At 36.9% G+C, this 22,844-nt stretch overlaps 3 protein-coding genes across 3 annotated transcripts; all 3 read left to right on the top strand.

Moving 5' to 3' along the window:
- The first annotated feature begins 6,337 nt into the window (after positions 1–6,337).
- On the top strand, positions 6,338–7,123 carry LOC130721527 (17.9 kDa class II heat shock protein-like). The gene has a single exon (XM_057572329.1). The coding sequence runs from the start codon at positions 6,515–6,517 to the stop codon at positions 6,989–6,991; it is 477 nt and encodes a 158-aa protein (XP_057428312.1). The 5' UTR covers positions 6,338–6,514; the 3' UTR covers positions 6,992–7,123.
- Positions 7,124–11,113: 3,990 nt separating this feature from the next.
- On the top strand, positions 11,114–12,516 carry LOC130720221 (uncharacterized). Its single transcript, XM_057570847.1, has 6 exons — positions 11,114–11,218; positions 11,313–11,477; positions 11,589–11,699; positions 11,781–11,856; positions 11,935–12,030; positions 12,114–12,516. The coding sequence occupies exons 1-6, from the start codon at positions 11,214–11,216 to the stop codon at positions 12,207–12,209; spliced, it is 549 nt and encodes a 182-aa protein (XP_057426830.1). The 5' UTR covers positions 11,114–11,213; the 3' UTR covers positions 12,210–12,516.
- Positions 12,517–20,409: 7,893 nt separating this feature from the next.
- LOC130717718 (uncharacterized) lies at positions 20,410–22,709 on the top strand. Its single transcript, XM_057568059.1, has 2 exons — positions 20,410–20,669; positions 22,057–22,709. The coding sequence occupies exons 1-2, from the start codon at positions 20,499–20,501 to the stop codon at positions 22,585–22,587; spliced, it is 702 nt and encodes a 233-aa protein (XP_057424042.1). The 5' UTR covers positions 20,410–20,498; the 3' UTR covers positions 22,588–22,709.
- Positions 22,710–22,844: the final 135 nt, after the last annotated feature.

The following is a 22,844-nucleotide window of genomic DNA, read 5'->3' on the forward strand; positions in this document are numbered from 1 at the left end:
TCCTCCACCGAGGAATTAATATTATATTATTATGATTTCCTCTTATCTCCGGCCTTCTCTGTTTGTTGTGTTATGTGTGTCCAACTCTCAACGTCAGCACATCCGTGGATTATGATCACCATAACTATGCTTAGTGACAACTCAAGTGGTTGTGCTTCCTTCATGTAACGGTCATGGACTTCTTCAATTATAACCAAGGTCGTGCCAAATTTTACCACGAACTTGCTTGCCTTAATTAACTACCATGATCGTGTCAACCTTCCCAACACGACCATTCTCCCGCTCTGCTTCCAACATGTGCAACATTTTGCCTTTTTTATGTTTTCTTCCTTTCTTTCACTTTTTCTCTTGGCACTTACCTATTGCACATTTACAATGAAACCAATGAGTTATGTAAATATAATGCAATAATTAGGCTCAAATTCACATTGAAAACCATGGGAAAATCAATACAAATGCGCTCATATGAACCTTGAGAAAGTCATTTGTAGGGATGGGCTGCCACAATTTTTCGAATGAGTTCGCAACCATCAAAGATTAGATAAAAGATCATTTGGTTTATTTAAAGATGACTATTATTTAATCGGCTATTATAATTTACTTTATTAGTTTTATTAATCTAGACTGTAACGCCCTGACTTTCAGGGGTCACCATAGTAACCCACTAAAATAAATATGCAATGTTTTACAAAAGGATTCATAAACATGAGTATATTTTTTTTCTTCAAATTATTTCCAAAACATGTCATGCCTCCTCCCAACTCTAAATCAATTTACATCTAGCCTTGAACAAGACAAGTACCCAAAGGTAAGAACTAAAGAACGCATCCTACGAAACCTAACAAGTAGTACCTGATTCAACAAGGAATCTATTATGCAATGATAACATAAATCCGACATACTCCCTACGATCTCCACATCGGGGAAACCGCAGGAAAGCAATGCACTGAAACCTCAAATATAAATTCCTAAAATCATTATGCAAGCTTAAACCAATAACGGTAAGTTCTCTAACCCAAGGCTCTAGCCTTAAACCCGACTCTACTCTTCGAGCCTTCCACTATTCTTCAAGTTCTCATTTCCGACTCGTACAAGGGTTGAGCTTCATCGAAGATTCTCCATCGCCTAATAGCGTTAAAGCGCCCAAAAAAACAAGTAGCAAAACATAAAGGGTTAACTTCATACAATCACTTCACATAAAAGAGAAAAACATGTTATTCGAATCTAATACATGTCATGGTAAGTAAGCTACCAATTTAATTCAGGATAGATGACAACATATATTCAAGAACATGAATTTAACCAAATATCAATCAAATTCAACATAAGTGCCTTGTAGTGCGACATCACGCTACTACAAAGATGGGTCGATAAATATCGTCACGCAAGACAGGACAATGATAGGACAACACCTCCTCATCGACACTTATAGCGTCACACGAGACGGGACAATCATAGGACAACACCTCCTGATCGCTACTTATATCGTCACACAAGACGGGACAATCATAGGACAACACCTCCTGATTGCCGCTTATAACATCTCGAAAGATGGGACTATCCCGTGGGACACAACCACCTCATCGCCACTTTATAACCCCTCGAAAGACGAGACAATCACGTGAGAAACAACCACCTCATTGCCACTTCGGGTAATTCAAAGCATTCCAATAGATAAGCTAATAATACAATCCAAGATAGATATCAACACATAGAATCAAATCAGATATCAACAAAATCAATAACATGGAATTAATCAGATATCAACAACTCAACAATATAGATTTAAATCAGATATCAATAAAATCAATTGTTAGTGCCCTATTATGCGACTATATGTTGCTACCAATATTGATTGATCAATAACGTCTCTATAGACGGGACAATCACGTGGGACACAACCATCTCATTGCCACTTAACGCCTCAATGGACAGGACAATCGCACGGGACACAACCACCTCATTGCCACTTTAGGACATCTCGAAAGATGGGACGATCCCGTGGGACACAACCACTTCACCGCCACTATATAACGCCTCGAAAGACAAGACAATAACGTGGGACACAACCACCTCATTGCCAATTAAGCTCCAGCCCTATATGCCTAAGCTAGTCAGCAATATCTCGTGACGTCATTAGTCACTCGATAAGTAATTTCCAATCCAATAGTCAAGTCAGAGTAATCACATGTTATTCATATTATCAACAATCATAAGTCAATTCAACTATGCATAGTAGCTCATCAAATCAATACTAGCAACAAGAAATTATCATCAATTAAGTCATTGAGCAATGAATAATGACCTAAGCCCCAGAAAACGAAGGCATAAGCCTCGAGGTTTAACAATGGTCGAAGCCTCATAAAACATTTGGCACAAGCCTCAGAAATAATCAACATAAGCAAGTATACAACATAGAAAAACATGCTAACATTTCAATCCAATAACCATCAAGCTTAACACCTTCATCTCAAACGCAAGCAGTGCAATTAAAGCAGTCAGGACTCAAAGATATTTCTATACTGAGTTACCTTAACCTTTTATTTCTCCATCCAAGCTCGACATCACAGTTGGATCCCAAAAACAGTTCCCGAACTCAGCAAGTTATCTGGGCGTCCTCCTCCGTTGTGAAACCTCCCCACTTACTCCAAAGCCTCTTTCCTCAGCTCAACTTGTTCCCAAACCTTAAGCAAAGTATCATTGCTTAGTCACTAAGAAACAATACAAACTAATAACACTAAACAAAACCAGAAAAAGCTTTCGAAGCTTCAGAGTTCGACATTTAGGCACGAATGGAAGAGTTTCCCCCGAATGGATGAGTTTTGACTCGATTCAAGTTTTGTACAAAAACACTATGTTCAACAACCCTCAAAACTGTGTAGCCTCTTGGGCGAGATTTTAGACAAATGAAATGATCTAATATATTTACTAAACGATCAACAACAAGCCTCTTAAACCCCAGTAAAGTTTCAAGTCCAAAGTCCATGTAAATAATTCCGAACAATTCATACAAGGACTGAAGGTCACACACATGGGCAGCAGGACCTTCGCTCGCTAAAATGCGCATAACTCGAGCTACAGAATTCAGAATGACACGAAACCAAAGCCAAAATTTTGACATCTCAAAGGGCTACAATAACCATAAGGTCATGCTTGCCCATAATTTGTTTTTGGACACAGTATTACTCCGACAAGTTTCGGCAACAATTCAAAATAGGGCTTCCATAACCTTTTCTTCGATCTAATTTAATTCCTAGGTATTCTTAGGTGATATCTAGGGTAGGGAAACACTCGGAACAATTGCGGGAGCTAAAACTAGAATAGGGGGTTTTTGGTCCACCTTAACAGCTCAAAAATTCAAAGTTGTAATTTCTAAAAAGTAAACCGATAGAGTTGTAAACAAGGTATTTACTAACAACAAATCCTACTGACGCTAAGCAAGCTCGAGACTTTAACCGTAAAAAAGTAACGGTTGAGTAGATATGAGTTTTTGGCTCAGATTTCAGATCTACGACACTACAGCGAGAATCTAAGCGCATGGATCATGAATATGAAGTGTATAGAAGGTATAGAAGATATTTGAAAGAAGAAATCAAATTAAACGAACCTTTTTACAAAAAACTCAAAATTTTGAGCACTGAAAGACGTGAAAAAAGACATGAGAAAGAAGAAAATGATGCAAGAGTTATGAAGGTTACCTCAGTGCCTATCCAACGCAACTGAAATCACGACGATCGGGCAAGGAACGAACGAATGTAGGCAAGGGAATATATTCAACGATCATAATGTTTTTTGGAGAAAGAATGTAGAGATTCCAACTGTAGAGGTTCTGACAATCTTCTTAGTCAACACGTCTAGTATAAAATAAAATAATATAATATAAAATTCAAAAATATATTAACACAATAAAAAAGTAAAATAAATATTAAAAACTTAGACATTTCAGTCAACGCGTATAGAATAAAATAAATTATGATAAAATATTTTTAAATAAAAAATATGTTAAAAATATATAATAAAATATTAATAAAATAATATAAAGTAAAATATATTAACATATTAAAAAAAGTAAAATAAATATAAAAAATTTAGACATTTAATTTCAGTCAACGCGTATAGAATAAAATAAATTATAGATGACAAAATATTTTAAAATAAAAAATATGTTAATAATATATAATAAAAAACATAAAATATAATAAAATAAATATAAAATTTAACTATAAATAACTGTTACACCAAACTAGGGCATATTAACACATGTTTTCTCTTCATTGTATATTTCTGCTCCTTGAAATCGCGAACCTCTAGCCACCACCTCACCACCATATCCTTTGACATTTTACTGCGGCCACCAACTCTCTAAACCCACATAATCTCTTTTTGATTTGCTTCATACTACCTCTGTAAAGCTCTCCCCTCCAAAGGTCCAAAAGTACCAAAATGGGAAAAAGTAAAAGAGAGAAAGAGAAAAGAAAATCATTTGCAAAGGCTATCCTTGACGGTGATGGTCAGAGGTCTAGGGAAGAGGAAGAACAAATTAATGATGATGATATTAGAAGATGTAACCAAAGAATTTTGCGTGAATTGGAGCAATTAGAAAAGGCAGCTTCAAAACTTCAGGCGAAAAAAAATTGCAAGGTTGGTCAACAAAAAAAGCAGATTTGATGGGGGCGAAGCTGAGTTTAAGGGAAGAACTATGGACGGCTTGATATTTCCGAATTATAGATCTAGTGCTTATTTTTATTAAAACTTATTTTAATTATATGGTGTTTCGTTATTTGAGATGTCTTGTCTTTAAAATAATAACTTTATGTAAGGGCTTCATTAGATCATTTGGTTTAATTGTAAGTTTCAATAGAAAGGATAACAATGTCCAAAGTGTGTGCTTGTTAGTGATTTTTGGTGTTTAACCTTAGTTTTTCAATCCTAATTAATTGAGAGAGATGTTTTCGATCTTTCTTTTATGATAATAAATAGTTTGATTTTGAAAAAAAGTAATAAAAAATATTCACTAGTCTCCAACCATTATACGCATGTTGACTACTACGATGTTGTAGAGTTTTGCTATTTGCCTCTTAAAGAACTCATTAACCACTAAGGCTTTGCTCATGCTTACTGAATCGTGAATGACATTATGATGTATAATAAGGTGAACTAAATCTCTCATAAAATACTGAAAAAGTAAATGTAAATATTTATTTTACATCAATTGATTAATTTAAAGACTAGCTAGGGTCAATATTAGATATGATCAATTTTGGGGGGCGCTTATAGTCATTCTGTGGGTTGGTGGAGGGTTTCTTTACATCTCTGGTTGTTCTTTGGCCAATTTGTTCTTAGACAGATCTTACTTGTATTGTTCCTACCTTGAGTTTTTTATAACTCAAGTTTCTATTTTAATAATATCCACTTTGCTTTCAAAAAAAAATATTAGTAGATATGATCAATTTCTTATAATGTGTAGGGGATGCAGAGATTTCCCTACACAAAAAAACACTTCCACGCTCAAGGCAATGTAAGTCTAGGGAGACAATCCCAGAGACTCAGTTAGTACTCAAGTCAATATGCTAAGAATGAATAGAAATTTACATAAATGAACAATATAACTTGTATTAACATGCTCAGAGCTCATGACGGTTGTCTCGGCATGTGTGAGTGAGGCCCATAAACCTGGGTTCGTCTGAATACCTTTCAAGACTTGTCCGAATGTGACCCATTAAGCATGAATGATTTTGTGTTTCTTGCTTATGGTCACAGATCGAAGGAGAAGGAGGTAATGGTATTGTTTCACAGTAGCGTGGTTGTATAATGAAGATCGAGATGAATATGATTATGATTTTTAAGTTTTTAATTTTTGGGTTTTTCTTGCTTTAATGATGGAGAAGATGATGAAAGAAGGAGATGAAGGTGATTTTTTTAGTACGTAGGAAATATAAATTGCACCTTCCAAGGATTGATCCTTAGATCTTCTCTTCCCCAACTCATATGTCCCCAAGCTCCTACTACTTGCGCTATCATTCAAAAACATAAGATGAAGGTGATTGATTTTCTTGGTTTTCACTTTTTTAATTTTTCAATATTTTAACCCTAAAAATGTTAGTTTTTGGACCGAACATGGACCGAAGTCTAAAACTGCAAAATATAATAATTGTGTGGGACTAAACCTAATATTTCCACAGTTCAAGGATGTTGTTTGTACAAGTGGGTCAAGTGAGGACCAAAAGTATAAGCCTAATATTTAGGGAAAAGAAACAAAGAATATTCTAGACAATAGCAGAACTGCAGAAGGTTCGGAAGCCATATGTTAGCGAATCTACTGGAAGATCCGAAGTTCATTTCATGTCTCTCCAGAAACATCTGTTTTGTTTCTGGAACAATCTATCTCACAAAATATAAATCACCTCACCCACCCTCTCTGTCTCACCATTTAGTTTCAAAAATCAAAATCTCAAAATAGAAGAAAAGAAAAACATTTGATCTCTTAACAGCACTTTTCACTTTCTCGGAAGCCATGGACTTCAGGGTGATGGGTTTGAATTCTCCATTGTTCCACACTCTTTATGACATGATGGACATGTCGGACGACACCGCATCCGACAAGACACTCAATGCTCCGACAAGGACATACGTTCGTGATGCGAAGGCAATGGCGGCAACACCTGCGGACGTGAAGGAGAATCCGAATTCGTATTTTTTCGTGATCGACATGCCCGGGTTGAAATCTGGGGACATTAAGGTTCAGGTGGAAGATGACAATGTGCTTGTGATTACTGGTGAGAGGAAGAGGGAGGAAGAGAAAGAAGGAGTTAAGTATTTGAGGATGGAGAGAAGGGTTGGCAAATTCATGCGCAAATTCGTGCTTCCAGAGAATGCCAACACTGATGCTATCTCTGCTGTGTGCCAAGATGGAGTGCTTAGTGTCACTGTGCAGAAATTGCCACCACCTGAGCCCAAGAAACCAAGGACTATTGAAGTCAAGCTTGCTTAAGCTTGTTGTAGTAACAGGGGAATGTAACTGGCTCTGTTTTGTTTGGTTGTGTGTTTTCTCAACTTTTTGTTTTGTAATGGTTTTGAAGGCTTGGGTGAACTAGTGAATATGATATTATTTTTTTCACTCAAAGATAGTATTTCATTGATTGAATTGATGATACAATGCATCCATGCTGCCTTTATAAAGCAAAGGAACAATGAGATGATAATAAAAACTTAACATCTAATCTAAGCTTCTTAGGATTTTAGGATATTTGAATTTCAGTTGAGATAAACTCGAAAACACTATCAACCCAAAAGAACGTAAGAGTTACTTTCACATTCGTGTATTAGAATTCGTGATTTTCAGTTGAAACGAAACACACACTTAAGGATTAAGAAAATATTGCGGTGCTATCTACCATTTTCTTTTTTTTATTGTTTTTCACAGATACCCTAACCAAGTCATGGAGTTTTAACGGGTTTAGGTGTACATGGTGGGCAACGTGAATTTACGGTGAATTAAATATCGAATGCAGAGTTTAGTGGCTCTGTCACTAGTGATAAAGAAGTGAGCGAAACGTGTTAAATAATGTGCAAGTGATGAACCCATTTGTGCTGCTTCCAAATTCACGACGGAACGGTGTGCTAGTGTTGTTTTGAATGCTGTCACGAACATATATATCTTGTTATATCTACACCCTGACCTAAAATTCGCCTTGTCCTCTGACATAAAGTGCGCCACCTAAGAATCTCACTAGTGTGAGTTCAATTGGAGCCATAAATATGTTATTTAAAACATGAGTGGCTGGAATTTGTTTTTAGAAGGTTTACGATAATCGTTTAAAATTGACGCTAATTTATCAACTTCAGCATTATACACTACTACAGATTTGACCTTTTGCCACACCCCAATTGTCACGGTTATAGGCGGAACCGTGACAAAAGGTCAATTATCACGGTTTTAAAAGGAACCGTGACAAAAGGAAATAATGTGACAAAAGGAAATAATATTTTATTATTATTGTTTTGGAACCGTGACAACAGAAGTTCAATATCTGGCTCTTATTTTTCCCTCCCCTCCAATTTTTCCTGAAAAACCCTACCACTGCACCCTAACCTCTTCTCGCGCGCTCTCAATCGGTCTCTCTCCAATATCTGTCTTCTCAATCGGTCTCTCTTTCCTGCTCCCTCTCAATCGCCGGTCGCCGTTCTCCGTCACGCCGTTCGCCGTTCGCGTCGTTCTCGGTTCACGCCGTTCTCTGTCACGCGCACTTCTCTCTCTCGAGCACCATTGCAAAGCCCAGGTACCTTTCTCTCTAATATTCATCTCTACTACTCCCTAATTAGTGCTTGCTGCTGTAATATTCATCTCTGCTTCCCCCGTAAACCAACTCAAATAGTTCATCTGTAGCTAAGTTTCACTTAGGGTTTTTCTTGGTCCTGCATTACCTCTAGTTATTTGGGGCTTCTTTTAAACTGTCCCTCATGTGGCCAAAAATCTGGGACTGTTTGAAATCTGTGTGATCTGTTGTTGTTGTTGTTCTCCTACTGCTAGTTGCAGACTATTGTGTGATTGAGAAAGTTTTTTGCTGCTGTGCCCTGCTCAAATTGGTACGGGTTTGGAAGTGATTTGGCCAGACAATGTGACCATATTGCTATGAGATTGTGCTTTTCATCAAACAAAATTTTTACCTAGTTTGTCTCCTTCTGTTTCTTTCTTTTATCTTTGTACAGATGTTGGTGTATTGGTCCTGGGAGTACACCTAGTACTCTCACATTAATATATATCTTATTTTGGTGAGAATCATTTGAATTGTGCCCTTTTAAGACTGAAAGATAAAATTGATTGTTCCAACTGCAAAATCACAGAAAAGAAATTGGGTTAGAGATCAAGGGGGAAGAAATTGGGTTAGAGATCAATTGTAATATCTAAAATCATTCCAAGTTATTTCAAATCCTGGGCTTATTTAGTTAGTGTTTAAAATTTGGGAGTTGTATATCTAGGATCTTTATTTCAAGGTACGGGTTTCAATTCCAAGTCATTCTAAGTTATTCCAAGGTACGAGTTTCAATTCCAAGTCATTCCAAGTTATTTCAATTCCAAGTCATTCCAAGTTATTTCAATTCCAAGTCATTCCAAGTTATTTCAAATCTTTATTTCAATCAGGGAGTTGTATATCTAGGATCTATATAGTATTGAATTGGGAGGATTAAAAATAGTTGCTTGTAACTCCTAAGTCTCAACTCCTTTATTCCGAGATTGGAATTGCAACTAAGGTTGCTATTTGAAGCTTTATATTTGAGCACCTGAATGGACAAAAACTGTTCCAGTTTTCATCATATATTATATATCTCAGTTTTGTAGAAAGGGGCAGATTCACTGAGAAATCAATGATGCATGTGGTTCTAGTCTTTTGGTTTGTGGAGATGAACTTGAGAGAGAGTTAAAGAGTGAGAGAGGCAGAGAGTGAGTGAGAAGCATGCATCCCTTCTTTGATTTGTGTTTTTATTTAATTAGAATTTCCGCTAATATGAGTTTGTTAGTAATGAACAACCCATGTTCTTAGTTTCTTTCCCCAATTTAGTTTTTCTATTTAGGATCTCAGGAATCAGTTCAGTTCGCATGCTTTCTCTTTTGATTTTTGTTCTCTAGCATCTTATTGTGACCTAATTTGATTTCGTTCTTGATGCTTCCATTTAGCATGATAATTGATAAGTATTTAACTTGGTTTTTAGACATTTAGTTCACATGATTTAAAGGACTTAATGCAGAAAAAGACTAATAAACATGGCTACATGATTTTAACTGCCCCTCATACTATCTCAGGAAAATTAAGTGCTGATGGTGTGGTTAAATTTAATTTGGAGGTTTTGGGTATTAGGTGGTGGGTTTAAATTGGCTTAGTTTTAGTCGTTTGTTTTCTCTGCAATTATATTTTGATCACCCTTTAGATTAAATTGGAGCTTATATTTTGATTACCCTTTTGATTAAGAAACATGGCTTATTTGAGTAAAAATTATCTACAATTACCTTTTTTATTCAGGATATAGAGGGAACGTTAACCTTGCCGTGAGAAGCCGTTACTCGCTACCGTGCGCATTTCTCTCTCTCTCGAGCACCGTGCAGAGCACATGTACCTTTCTCTCTCTATATACATGTATGTATCTATTATAGTGTGCTATCATCATTGTATCAGTTATATGAAAAGCTACTTGTAGTTATAATTTATTGCACAGCTAGTGTCCATCGATGATCATGAAAATGTAAATATTAAGTTGTGGGATTATGTCATTTCTGACAAGGAAATTGTAGAAACTAAATACAGCTGTGGAATTTAGAGATTGTTATTTCTTTCAAATTATGAAAAATATTTATCTGCTCTAACTTGTAATTTTCCCTTATCGTTTGAAGACTTTTCAGTGCCTGTCAACTCTAATTTAAGCTGATGACAATACTCTAGTTAAAGAGTGGGATTTGTATCAGTTTCCATGTTCGCGAATCCAGTATACCTGAACACAGCTAGGTGTTAAACTAACAGAAAGGATTAATTCACAGAGACCGATTTTCCATAGATAACCATAATGGGCTGCTGTTTCTGTTGAGATATCTTTGCTATTGCAGTTTGGGCTGCTGTAGGAAGTGATTTAAGCCTTTTTTGCTGGGGAAATTGGCTGTTGTTTTGTGTTTTGCTGAGGTCTTGTGGGCTGGTTTTGGTGCTGAGAATTTAGTTATGTTGTTACTGTTATCATGAGAAATTAATTTCCTGGCGCTGTGCTGTTTTGGCTGCTGTTTCATGATATTTTATTCATGTATTTGGGGTTATATTGGCCTGCTGGATTAGGCAATCTGGTTGGTTTTTTCTGTACATTTTTCCAGCACAATCTGGTTGGTTTTTTCTGTACATTTTGCTAGTACAATCTGGTTGGGTTCTCTTTAATTATTGCTTTTGGCTCTGTTTGAATAGATTTATTCGAAGTTGAAGATCGAAGAGCCAAGCTGATTGCCACTGACTTAGAGGACCAGTCTGATTCTAAATATCCAGGTTTCACTCTTTCCTCTACACCCTACTTTTTTCAGCAGTTAACTCATAGTGAATACTTTATCTGTAAGCACTGCAAGTTGAAGTATGTGATACAAGTTAGATGTCCATAAGCATTAGAAATAACATTTGGAGCCATGGTTCTTTATGTGATACAAGTTAAATGGTGAATTAAGTGCTTCAGCCGTTTGTGTTTATATGAGGTACTTTTTTAAACTTGACTGAAAACAAAGTTTTTAGTTTTCTTATCTAAGCAATTTTTTAACATTGTATTTTATTTGTATATTCTTATTTAAGGTTCTTATTTGATCACTGTGTGGCTGAAAACTTGACTGAGAAATTTGCCTTTTTGAGTCCTCATCGAACGGCACATGGGCTGACCAATCAAAGCCAATATATTTCGGATGCAATTATGGCAAATGGACACCCAAACCAATTATATCTTGCACCGGTCAATATAGGGTGAGAAATATTGGATGAAATTTGTAAATATTAATTCATAGTTACTTGATTAATTTATATGATTAGCTACTTGATTTATTAATATTATAATTTAACATGTCTTGCTTGTAGGGCACATTGGGTGTTGGTTGTGATCAATGCCACTACAGGGACCTTATTTTACTTGGATCCTATACATGGTAGTTTGAATCAACGCAAAGTCATGAAAGAGATGTTTGATAAGTAAGCTTATATAGATCTACTTGCTATGTTAGTCATGCTATTCAACATATTTAATCATGAGTTTTTCATTCAATTTGTTAGTGCAATGATGATCTACCGTGCTAATTGCAATGACAAGAGGATTACATGGTCCAAAGCCAAATGGAATACTATAAAGGTATACAAATTTACATAGCTGAAAACAATTAGATCTAGCTACCAAATCACTGATATATATTATATTTGTTTTTTATAGTGCCCTGCCCAAACAAATTATATAGATTGCGGGTACTATGTACTAAGCTTTCTAAAGGAGATAATTGCGCACAAAAAATCTACAATTCCACAAGCGGTATGGAACTTTGACTAAATTCTTAATTTTTCCTATTTTTAAGTGTGACTCTAAATTTTGTAACTTTTACCATCATTTTACAGTACTTCTCTGATTGTCAATTTGGCTTCTACGATGAGGATCAACTAAATGAAATTAAAGAAGAGTGGGCTACTTATGTGTTAAAGAATTTTGCCTAGTGTGGGCTATTTGCTTTAATTCCTTGTGAGAGTATGGGCTACTTATGGTATGGAACTGCATTGCATGTTATTTTAGAGTATTTGGTTCAAGCAGTGTACTGTACTGGCTAGTGTTGGCTATTTGGTTTAATTTCTTGTGAGAGTATGTTCTCAACAACAATTAGTATTGTTTTGGACAAATTAGTGTAAATGTATTGTTTTCTTATTCAAGGTTGGAATATTTGAGTAATTTGGCTAGAATATGTGAATGTTGGTGATTTTATGCAATTTATTTTTCAATATAAACGTACTAAAATTTATGCACACACCAGGTAAAAAGAAAAAAATCAAAAATTCTGTAGCAATTTCACAGACCAGGTGTATGACCTATTGTCACGGTTACAACCGTGGCAATAGAGGCCACCTATTGCCACGGTTACTTACTCAACCGTGGCAATAGAGGGAACCTATTGTCACGGTTACTCTTTACAAACCGTGATAACAGGCTAATCAATTGTCACGGTTAAATAGGTAACCGTGACAATATATGGCCTCTATTGTCACGGTTAAATAGGTAACCGTGACAATATGTGGCCTCTATTGCCACGGTTACGTTTTGCAAACCGTGATAACAGCCATATCAATTGTCACGGTTCCGCCTTTAACCGTGACAATTGAGCAATTGTCACGCCTTCTATTGTCACGGTTAAACCGTGACGAATGGGCGGTTTTAACCGTGACGAAAAGCCTTTTCTGTAGTAGTGATAGCATGCATGGTCAATGAAAACCGGCTGGGATTTATTTGACTATCATCAAATTGATGATGTGCTACGGTTCTTTCGTCTGTTGTTTGAGGGTCTCCTGTGAGTTATTGCGTCAGAGACATAAGGAGATTACTACCTCTTACTTCTTGTTATACAATTTAGGATGGATGAGAACATTTGAGGTATATGGCTTAATTTCTCATTGTAACCATGATTCATAACTACAATGAGAAACAATACTTGCAATATGTTCCCGTAATGAACACTGAGAAAAGGTATAGACCCTAAACCCTAGCAGAGCTTAGGAATGATAAAAGCCCAATCCTCTAGATAAATGAGCAAAAGTCTCTTACAATGAGTGTCAAGTCCCCTTTTATTGAGGTTACATAGGGTCATAATTTTATCTCTAATGGGCTTGTTGGGTCGTACTACATTAGACCCAACTCTCTTACATGTGTCTCTCGTCCCTGGAGACTTTCCTAGAAGGGGGTTTGCTAATTTCCCAAGTCTGTCAACTCGCCGTAGGTGAGCCCCATCTCTTGAGGGCTTACTGCCCCTAGGCGAGTCCTTTTAGAGTATAGGGGGCTCGCCTAGTGCACAACACATCAAACTCGAAACATAAGAGCACAGTGTGTCTTTAAAATGTCTTTGATTGCCAATTCCACTGTGTTCCTAATCAATCGCCTATTGGGTGAACGCTCTTTCACCCGGTCCGCAAGACACCGAGCTCGAAGCATATATAAGAGCACAATGTGTCTTTTAAATGCCTTGCTTGTCCTAATGTCGTCCCGGAGACTCCCCCGATAGATCGCCCATTGTCACTCGCCACTCGGTACAGCGTCCCTCGGTTGGCGGTTTCGACCAACGCGCAGGGACTATTCCCAAGTTTAAAGTCACAATATCTTCTCCGCCCAAGGAATTTCCATACGCTCACCAAGTTTCTTCCTTGTCGTTGACATTGTAGTGAACTGCTCGCCAACTCTAATCATACTAACTTCGCCTTTGCACAATTTCCGCTACCTACTCCCTGACATCCAACTAAAACATAACACTTTAAGTCAGTAAGAACTCAAATTATTCCCATTTTTTGCTTCCCTTCAACATTTGTCAAACTGACACGCCAACTGTCTTAGCCTTTTTCAGTTAAACCACGTACTCATTTGCCTTACCCGAAACGTCACATCCCAAAATCAAGCGTCACATCCTCATCCATCATTTCCTTTAATACTTTTCACCTTCCCGAGATAATCATGATTAAGCATTGCCTCGAATTCCTCCTTTTAAATTCATCATTGCACGCGCCCCATACCAAAGGTCACCTCCCACTATAAAACATGCTCTCCTTCCTCATTTTGTACCCATTTCCCTCACTTTCCCTTCTCCGACCTTCCTCCGTGCCAGACCTCTTTGTGTCCCAGTCTTCCCATCTCCTCAGCCTAAAAAAGCCACCCCCTCCGGTGAGTCCCTACTCCCTTCACTCTTTTTTCTTTGATCTTACATTTCCATTCTTCCCCTTTATCGTAGTCTTTTCAATCTGCAACATATTCTCTATGGCTGCAAATAACGAAAATAGGGCTTTCAGCTCGACGTCTAAGTCACCGGAATGGAACCAGGCCACTACCTCTGGTGGCGAGATCCCACAGCCTCTATTGCCGCACCAAATCAAAGCCTTTCGGCAAAAAATCCCATGATACGCTTCCTATACCAATCCGACCCGCCATGCTTTTGAAAGCAATTAACCAACCTTCCATTTACACTGACTCGCCTCTTGTAAAGGATTTCTTTGTCAAAGTTAAAGGGTTTTGTTAAGAGGAATGTTATAATGAGAAACTACGCGTCGTCAGGTTCAAAAAAGACGATTTCCCTTGGTGTCGTCGGATGTCTGCCGACCCGTTCGCCCATTTCTTTTTTGTATATGATTTCCTCTTTACGGACCTGGGAATCAAATTACCCTTCTCGCCCTTCTTTTGCAAGGTCATGAATTATAACAACATCAACCCAATCCTGTTGCATCCAAGCGCTTGGTCGTTCATGCGTTTCTTCGAGATTCTGTGCGACCCCATTTGACTAACTCCCTTTCCACTTCCTTTTTTCTATCTTTATGATGTGAACCGAAAATCCTTGCTGACCCCAGGATGGGTGTCAATGAAAGCTCGGCCTGGTCGTCGGCAATTCACCCCATTTAAAAGCAACGCCAAAAACTCCTTCGCCAAGAGATACTTTAAGGTTGCAGTCCACCATGAGTACCCTGAGCTCTTCACACGTAGATAGAGGTGTAATCGGACCGGATTGGTTCAGATTTAGGGTGTTTAAATGTCCGAACCAATCAAACATGTTCGATTTGGTTTGGTTCGAATTTCATGATTTTTACTTCTAAACCCGAACCGAACCAACCTGGTCTCAATTGGATTGGTTCGGTTCGGATGGTCGAATTTGAAATTAAAAAATATCATTTGAAAATATACACAAATATTATTCTAAAAACGTGAAAAGTTATAAAAATATATAGAAAAATTCAACATTTTTAAACAACAGAACATTCGATAATGATATAATTTATATAATATAAATAAAACCAACATCTCTAATACAAATATGAATATGTAATGTAATGGGTTGAAAGTGTTTGAGTTTAATGTAAAAAATTCTCAATTCATTGGGTTGGTTCGGATTGGTCGGTTTTTCAATCTCCAAATCCGCTATCCGAACCGATGGTGATCGGATTCAGTAAAAAAATCCGAACCGAACCAATGATCCAATCCAACCCACCATAATGTGTTCGGTTTGATCGGATCCACCCCTACACGTAGAGATAGGACCATCCGGTTCCCTCTTTATTGGACGGAAAAGCCGGTGGGAATTATGGAGATATCCGATTACTCTTTAACAGACAACGATAAGAAAACCATCCGCTTCTTTTCCAAAATCAATGTTCTTGAAAGCTCTGTTGTTATATGTTGTTCCTTTGTTGTGTTGTCTGCATTTTAGCTAAGTTAAGTTTTTGGCCAACATGTCGGGCCCGATGTCACAATATCTTGCCTGTGACATATGTCCCTGCGAAACCTACAATGAGATGGCTAGGTTTTCTGTGAAGCTTCGTTCTGATTACTTGGTGATCAAGATAGGGTATTTTTGGAAGCTTCTGTGCGCCGTACAAGGATTATATTATTATGTAATCAAATCGGTTTCAAAGATTTGATTTGAAGTTTTGTGGGAGTTTTATTTCTGGAATAGGAAACTTTATATTGAAGATTCTTCTGCAGATTTGTTTCCTACTAACTCCTTGAGTGTTGTGTGGACCTTTGCTTGTCCAAGCCCATCGAAGACAAGACCTGGATGACTGCTATATATGAAGACTGAAACCTAGTGTTAGGTAGAGAGCTTCTGTTGAGTAAAACTAGGGTTTACTCTTGTCTGTGTTCACACTTGTTGTTCTCTCAGCTTATTCATGTATTGATTCTTTTGCTGAGAGTTGATTTTAAGTTGTTTGATCATGAGATCTGTCTTTGCTCTTGTGTTGAGCTATTGAATCACTGTGGCAGTGATTGAGAGAAAGTGAGAGGGGCTCTCATACTTAGGGGGAGGACTAAGTATTAATCACTTGTAGAGATAGGTAGAAAAGGCTGGGAACTGGGGCAGTTCTGTTAAGACCTTTTGTGTACAATTTCTCTGAATAGTGGATTATCTTTCTCTTGGGTGAAAACCCTCCAGACGTAGGTGATTTTGCACCGAACTGGGTTAACAATCTTGTGTGTCTTGTCTCAGTTTATGTTCTTTACTTTGCATATTCAATTAACTGTTTTTGTATTATGTTATACAAGATGTCTTAGACATCTGGTAGAACATCTGTCCGCGTGTGCCAGAATTTCATTATAAACGCCGCCAAGTACGCGGGCGACCCCCAAATACTTGGGTAAAAAACTGACCGCCCCTTTCACACATGTTGCATTTTGTCATAATCCCTGCCATACACTAATGACTTGCTTTATTTTTTAGCAGACATGGACTTTACTGAGGAAGAACTGCAAGTTGTCCTCGCCGCCAAAACCGCACCTGAGTTTTTTCCCGTCTTTCCCCCGGAGCTGGAAAGGAAACAAAGGAAACCCCACCACAAGTCCTCTGCCGAAGGCGAAGCATCTATGAAGAAAGCGAAGAAAAACAAGTCTTCGCACTCCAAAAAGTATGAAAAAACTTCCTCCGCCAACAACCAACCGAAAATTACCGATTCCCTAAAGACCCCCGGGGCGGCCAACATTTACAATGCTATCATCCAGCCGGGCGCCACACAGGGTAGAGGTTCTCAGTTCAAACAACTCCAGACTATAAGGCCACACGAAAATTCCAACCTTGGCCTGCAAACACCAACCACCAACACCCTGGACAAAGGTAAATCTCCCCAAACTGGCGTTGAAGAAGAAGAGAATGACCCCCGCCACCGCGCTTTGGATGACTCCTTTGATCCCTTCGCCTTCGTCATGCGACACTTCAAACTTGATCAAATGGAGACTCATGCTATTGAACATGGCATGCAAGACACGAGCAAAGAGTCCCCAATGGCTCTTTTGCATGCCGAGAGCTTGTTCTCCTAGTCCTTCTCCCGCCATGAATCTGCGGTCGCCAAAGAACAAGAGGCTATCACCCATGCCCAAAGTCGTGATAACTAGGTGTAGGGCTACCAAAACGCTATCAACAAAGCCAATGAATAAATCAAGGCGCTGCAGGGCCTTGGACGATAAAAAAATTCTTCACGATCAACAACTGAACAAGATGGGGGGGGGGGGGGGGAAATCTTCCAGGTAAGGATCGACTCAGCGACTAGAGACCTGTGTTGCTGTTTGTCTCTCATGTGCATATCGATTGATGGATAGAAAAACATTTTTCAATCTGTTTAAGTTCTATATATAGAGGAAAACTAAACTACTTTCTAACGGCTAGTTTATATTGACACTAAACATGTCTTTTGACATGTAAGAAGCTGCGTAAAATCGCAAGTCTTCCTGTGCACAAATATGTATGTGATTCTTCAATAGAAGCCTTGTAGACGATATGAGAAATTTAACTTCTTCAGCCAACGAAGACTGCCTTGTGTGTACACAATAGAGCTTGTGTGTAGACAATATATCTCTATGACTATATCATTTCTTGGATGATCCTTCTATGTATGCATGGTTCACCCTCAGTATATACACTAGGGACACACCTCGCGTATGCAATATCTTCTAATGCTAACCGTTATTTCTCTCTCAGCTTTTCTTACTTGAGCGTCGAAGTGTATTGTAGGTATTTATTTCCAATGTCCACTCGCCATGGGAATGCGTCAAGACCGAGTCCTTTTTTGAAAAAGTGGTTCAACAAAACAACCCTCCAATAAAATCATACATTCAAACTCCGGTAAGGTAATTGATCGAGGTCGTACCTGATGCAAATAATTAATTAAGAAAACTATAGTACTAGGAAGTTACTCCTAGGTCGTTTCTCAAGGATTACCAATCGAGCAAAGGTTCAACACTCAAAACACACACACACAAACAAGGGTGTGTGATTTGGTTTGAGTGAGCAAGCATAAAATAATAAGCAGATTAACAAAATAGATTTAAACGGACAAATCCCTTTAGTTCAATGTATCGCAACTTAATAAATGGTTCAACAGATTAATTCATTCTTATTGATTCCCTAATTCGTGAATTAATTAACTAAGCGAAAATCAATTTATAGTTCAAAAACTAAGCGATTGTGAAATAGTTACGAATTAACACAACCTAAGCGATCATGCATCAACCTTTATTTCCAACACAATGGAATTAAGCAAACCATAGATTCAGAAACATAAATGAAGATGATTAATAAAGAACGAATTTTACATTCAATCCAGGATGTTAGCCTTCCATGGACAGTTGAACAAAAGTAGTGAAAATATTAGAGTGGATACGGAATAGAAGAGCAAACCCTAGCAGAATCGTAATAAACTGAAATTCGAAATTAAATTGAAAAGCAAAAGGTAGAAGGTATCTCGAGTTGTTTAAGCAAAAATCCTTAAATTGGGCTGAAATCATTTCCTAAAAATCAAATCAAATTCTAAAGATAAAATCCTAAAATAACAAACCAAAATAAGATAGAATCCTAAAGATATAATATCTCAAAATTAAAACCTAAAATATAATCTAAAATACAATCTCCACTTTAGCACAAATAAAATCTTCATTCCACAATTTCCAAAATCCCTTGACACCAAATATGACCTGAAAAATAAAAATACACTTAATTAGACTAAATAATAAAAACCATGCCAAACAAAGTTAAGTAAGCACAAAGAATCATCAATAATCGCAAATTAAGGTTATGAATAGTGTGTAAAATATTGCTCATAAGTTATTAATCTACTAGTACAACAACAGGAGGATAAGACCATCATAAGCATTTGACGAACGAGTTTCACAATACTCAAGACTACATGAACCAATCTCCAATCTGTACTATCGATCTCAAACAGTTAAGTACGTAATAACGATTATTCTCTTTATATATTTTCTTAAATTCATTTTCCACTCTGTCTTGATTCCCTCGTCAAATCGATAATTTTTTTTCTTTATTTTTGAAAGCAGAATATATTACTGAAGAAGAAACTGCATGAGAACAATTCTCTCATGAAGTAAGAACAAATCAAAACAACCCTAGACATCATAGTACGTCAAACCCTCTACGTAACCATACTTTTAGAATGAGTATCATTAAAACCTTGATAAGAAAAACCCAGAGAGATAAAAACTCAATGAAAAAAAAGAATACCACATTCTCATGTAAACCATAGTACAAAGACTAAAAACAGCAAACCCCATACCTTAATTAACCTCCACAACAAAACAACAATATATCTTTTATTTTACCTCTGTTATTCGTATACATCTGAATATCGACATCAATGCGGGGAGAGCTGGATTTGCCACCCCAACCATTAGATTTCACACCCCTAATTTTCGGATTTTCAAGTTCCGAATTATTTCGGAATCTTAGATTCCGAAATTAATTCGTGATTTTTAGTTCAAAATACATCTAACACCACACTTTTGAGTAAAAAACCACACTTTTGAGTAAAAAAGTGCTTCGGAAACCTTATTTCCGAAATATTTCGGAAACTGAATTTCCGTAAGTGGGGTGACATTTCTAATGATTGGGGTGCCAAATCTAATGATCCAATGCGGGTCTATAGGTTTTTCCATTTTTCTTAGGTGTTAGAAGTTGGGGTAATTAAAAAAGCTGGTGACAAAAAGCTGGAAAGAAGTGATCGCGTCCACTAACACGCAGAAAATAAAATCAGTGTGATGTTTGTAATTTAGTGAAAAAGTAGGAGCCTTTTTTTATTCTTAAAGTTTGGTTAATTAGGTGACAAACGATGCATTCAAAGGAAGCCACAAACATCTTTCGTTATTTCCACTACTATATATTCACTTATCGCCGTTCGTATTTGCACACTTGAGAATAAAGGAGAGTAGTGACACAAGTTCAAGAGGAGGAAGAGCAAGGTCACTACAATATATATCAAAATTTGATGATGGAATGGAGGAAGTGCTATTTGGATGTGATATTGGTTCCCTTGGGATTGCTTATAAGCATTTGTTACAATTTCTGGTTGTGGCATAAGGTTCGAACTCAGCCACACACAACCACTGTTGGCATCAATTCCAGTGGCCGTAGAAATTGGGTTAATGCCATAATGAAGGTACAATTTTTTATTTTCTGATTTACTAATGTTTATGATATAATATTGCGATTCATGTTTAGCATTAATTGAACTATTTCAGATAAAACGCGCAGATCTGTAGATTCATTATAGAAGTTTTTACTAGACTTATCTTATTTCCGGGGAATATAAGAAGGAAATGGAGTATAAGAATGCAAGATTATGATCCCAAGAATAGGATATTGCGTGTTCTATATTCCTTTGGATATAGCTTTCCTCAATTTATTCTGGTTCGATTCTACCAGAAGATAATGACACTTTAACATTTAGTTAATTAAAATCAAAGAAAAAATGAAATGTTCTTTAAATATGGAATAATTAGGTGGATATCCAATTCCAGTGGGTTGTTGCTAGACCTAGATAATTTCCATGTGCACTTGCACGAATTAAAGATAATGTATTCAAACAGAAAATCTAACATTTGTGCTCCAAATAGTGCAAGCTGCTTTTATCTCACTTCTATACCCAAAAAAAAAGCAATTAATTTTATCTTTTCATAATTTACACTAATACGTACCAATGACTATGAGTCAATTAAATATCATCACATCTTCACAACAACCCCACAAATTCTTTTTATAAATGAGTGTTAGAAAAAAAAATTCCTCCTTTTACCTCAAATTGATATCGAATTAAATGGAAGTACAAGTTTTTAAATACTTCAAACGATGATAGTTGTCCGATCCTTCCAACTTTTACACTTTCTCTATCCTTTTTAGAAAAAAAAAATTGGTGTTTTCTCCTACCACAAATATTATTTAGTTAGGTAATTTTTTGGATTAAATGTGACATCACCAAAATGTTGTTTATTTCAATTTAGATAGAGTCCCATGATTCCAAGAAAAAGAATTACTACTTTATGTATAGTTCTGTTCTGTCCATACAAGTAACTCATATATTATTACCTAACTAGTAGGTGGCTGCTGTGATGAATCATCACACAATGGGTAAGCTATAAGCTTCCTTTTTTTTTTGCTAAGCAGCTATAAGCTTCCATGAATGGAGAATAAATTATACCCATCCAAAATCCACCTCCATCTATTGAAATAAAAAAGAAGAGAGAAAAAAATGTAAAATATGACAAATGATATAATAGGAAAAAAAAAATGAAAGTATCAATATATCAAAACTCTCCATTAACACACTAAGGACACTATTTTAGCTTTTGTTTTGTTATTCATCAAATTTTGACCCAAATTAGTTTTCATTCACAAAAATAAAGTGTACATGTACTATTTACTTGACGAGGTATGTTAGGAAAGGTTAAGGAGTCTCACATTGACTAATAAAATAGTTAAATAAGACTTTAGTTAAATAGGTCTAGCTAATTAATATTTGTATAAATTAATTGTTATTATCATTGCAGGATAATGAAAAGAAAAACATCCTGGCCGTTCAATCACTGAGGAACACAATCATGGGAGCAACCCTAATGGCCACAACCTCCATTCTCCTCTGCTCAGGTTTAGCAGCAGTTATAAGCAGCACCTACAGCGTGAAGAAGCCACTCAACGACGCAGTTTATGGCGGTCACGGCGAGTTCATGATAGCACTGAAATACGTTACTCTGCTCACAATCTTCCTCTTCTCATTCTTCTGCCACTCCCTGTCCATAAGGTTCTTGAACCAAGTCAACTTCTTAATCAACACCCCTCAAGATCCAATGTCATTGGTTACCCCTGAATATATAAGCCAGATCTTGGAGAGAGGTTTCGTTCTCAACACTGTGGGGAACAGGCTCTTCTATACAGGGCTTCCTCTTTTGCTTTGGATCTTTGGCCCTGTGCTGGTGTTCCTGTCCTCTGTCACGATGGTTCCAGTGCTTTACAATCTTGATGTTGTGTTCTTTAGTGGGAAGGGAAAGATGGACTTGAACCAAAAGGGGGATTTTGTTTGAATAAAAATGTAACATATCTATCTATATATATTATAAAGCAAAATCACTCCAAGAAAAAACCTTCCACGTGGCATCACTACAAGAATTCTGCTATGAGGGTGATTTTAGGAGCTTTTATGCCACGTGTCCTTCTATTAAGCGGCGGTTAACTTTTTGGACCATAATGCTACTACAAAAATAACTTCTAACCCACTTAGTAAATAAATTCTCACCCAATTAAAAAATCAACTACCTAATTTCTACCTCCATTATTCACG

This window comes from Lotus japonicus, chromosome 5 (assembly GCF_012489685.1).
Source record: "Lotus japonicus ecotype B-129 chromosome 5, LjGifu_v1.2".
NCBI lineage: Eukaryota > Viridiplantae > Streptophyta > Magnoliopsida > Fabales > Fabaceae > Lotus > Lotus japonicus.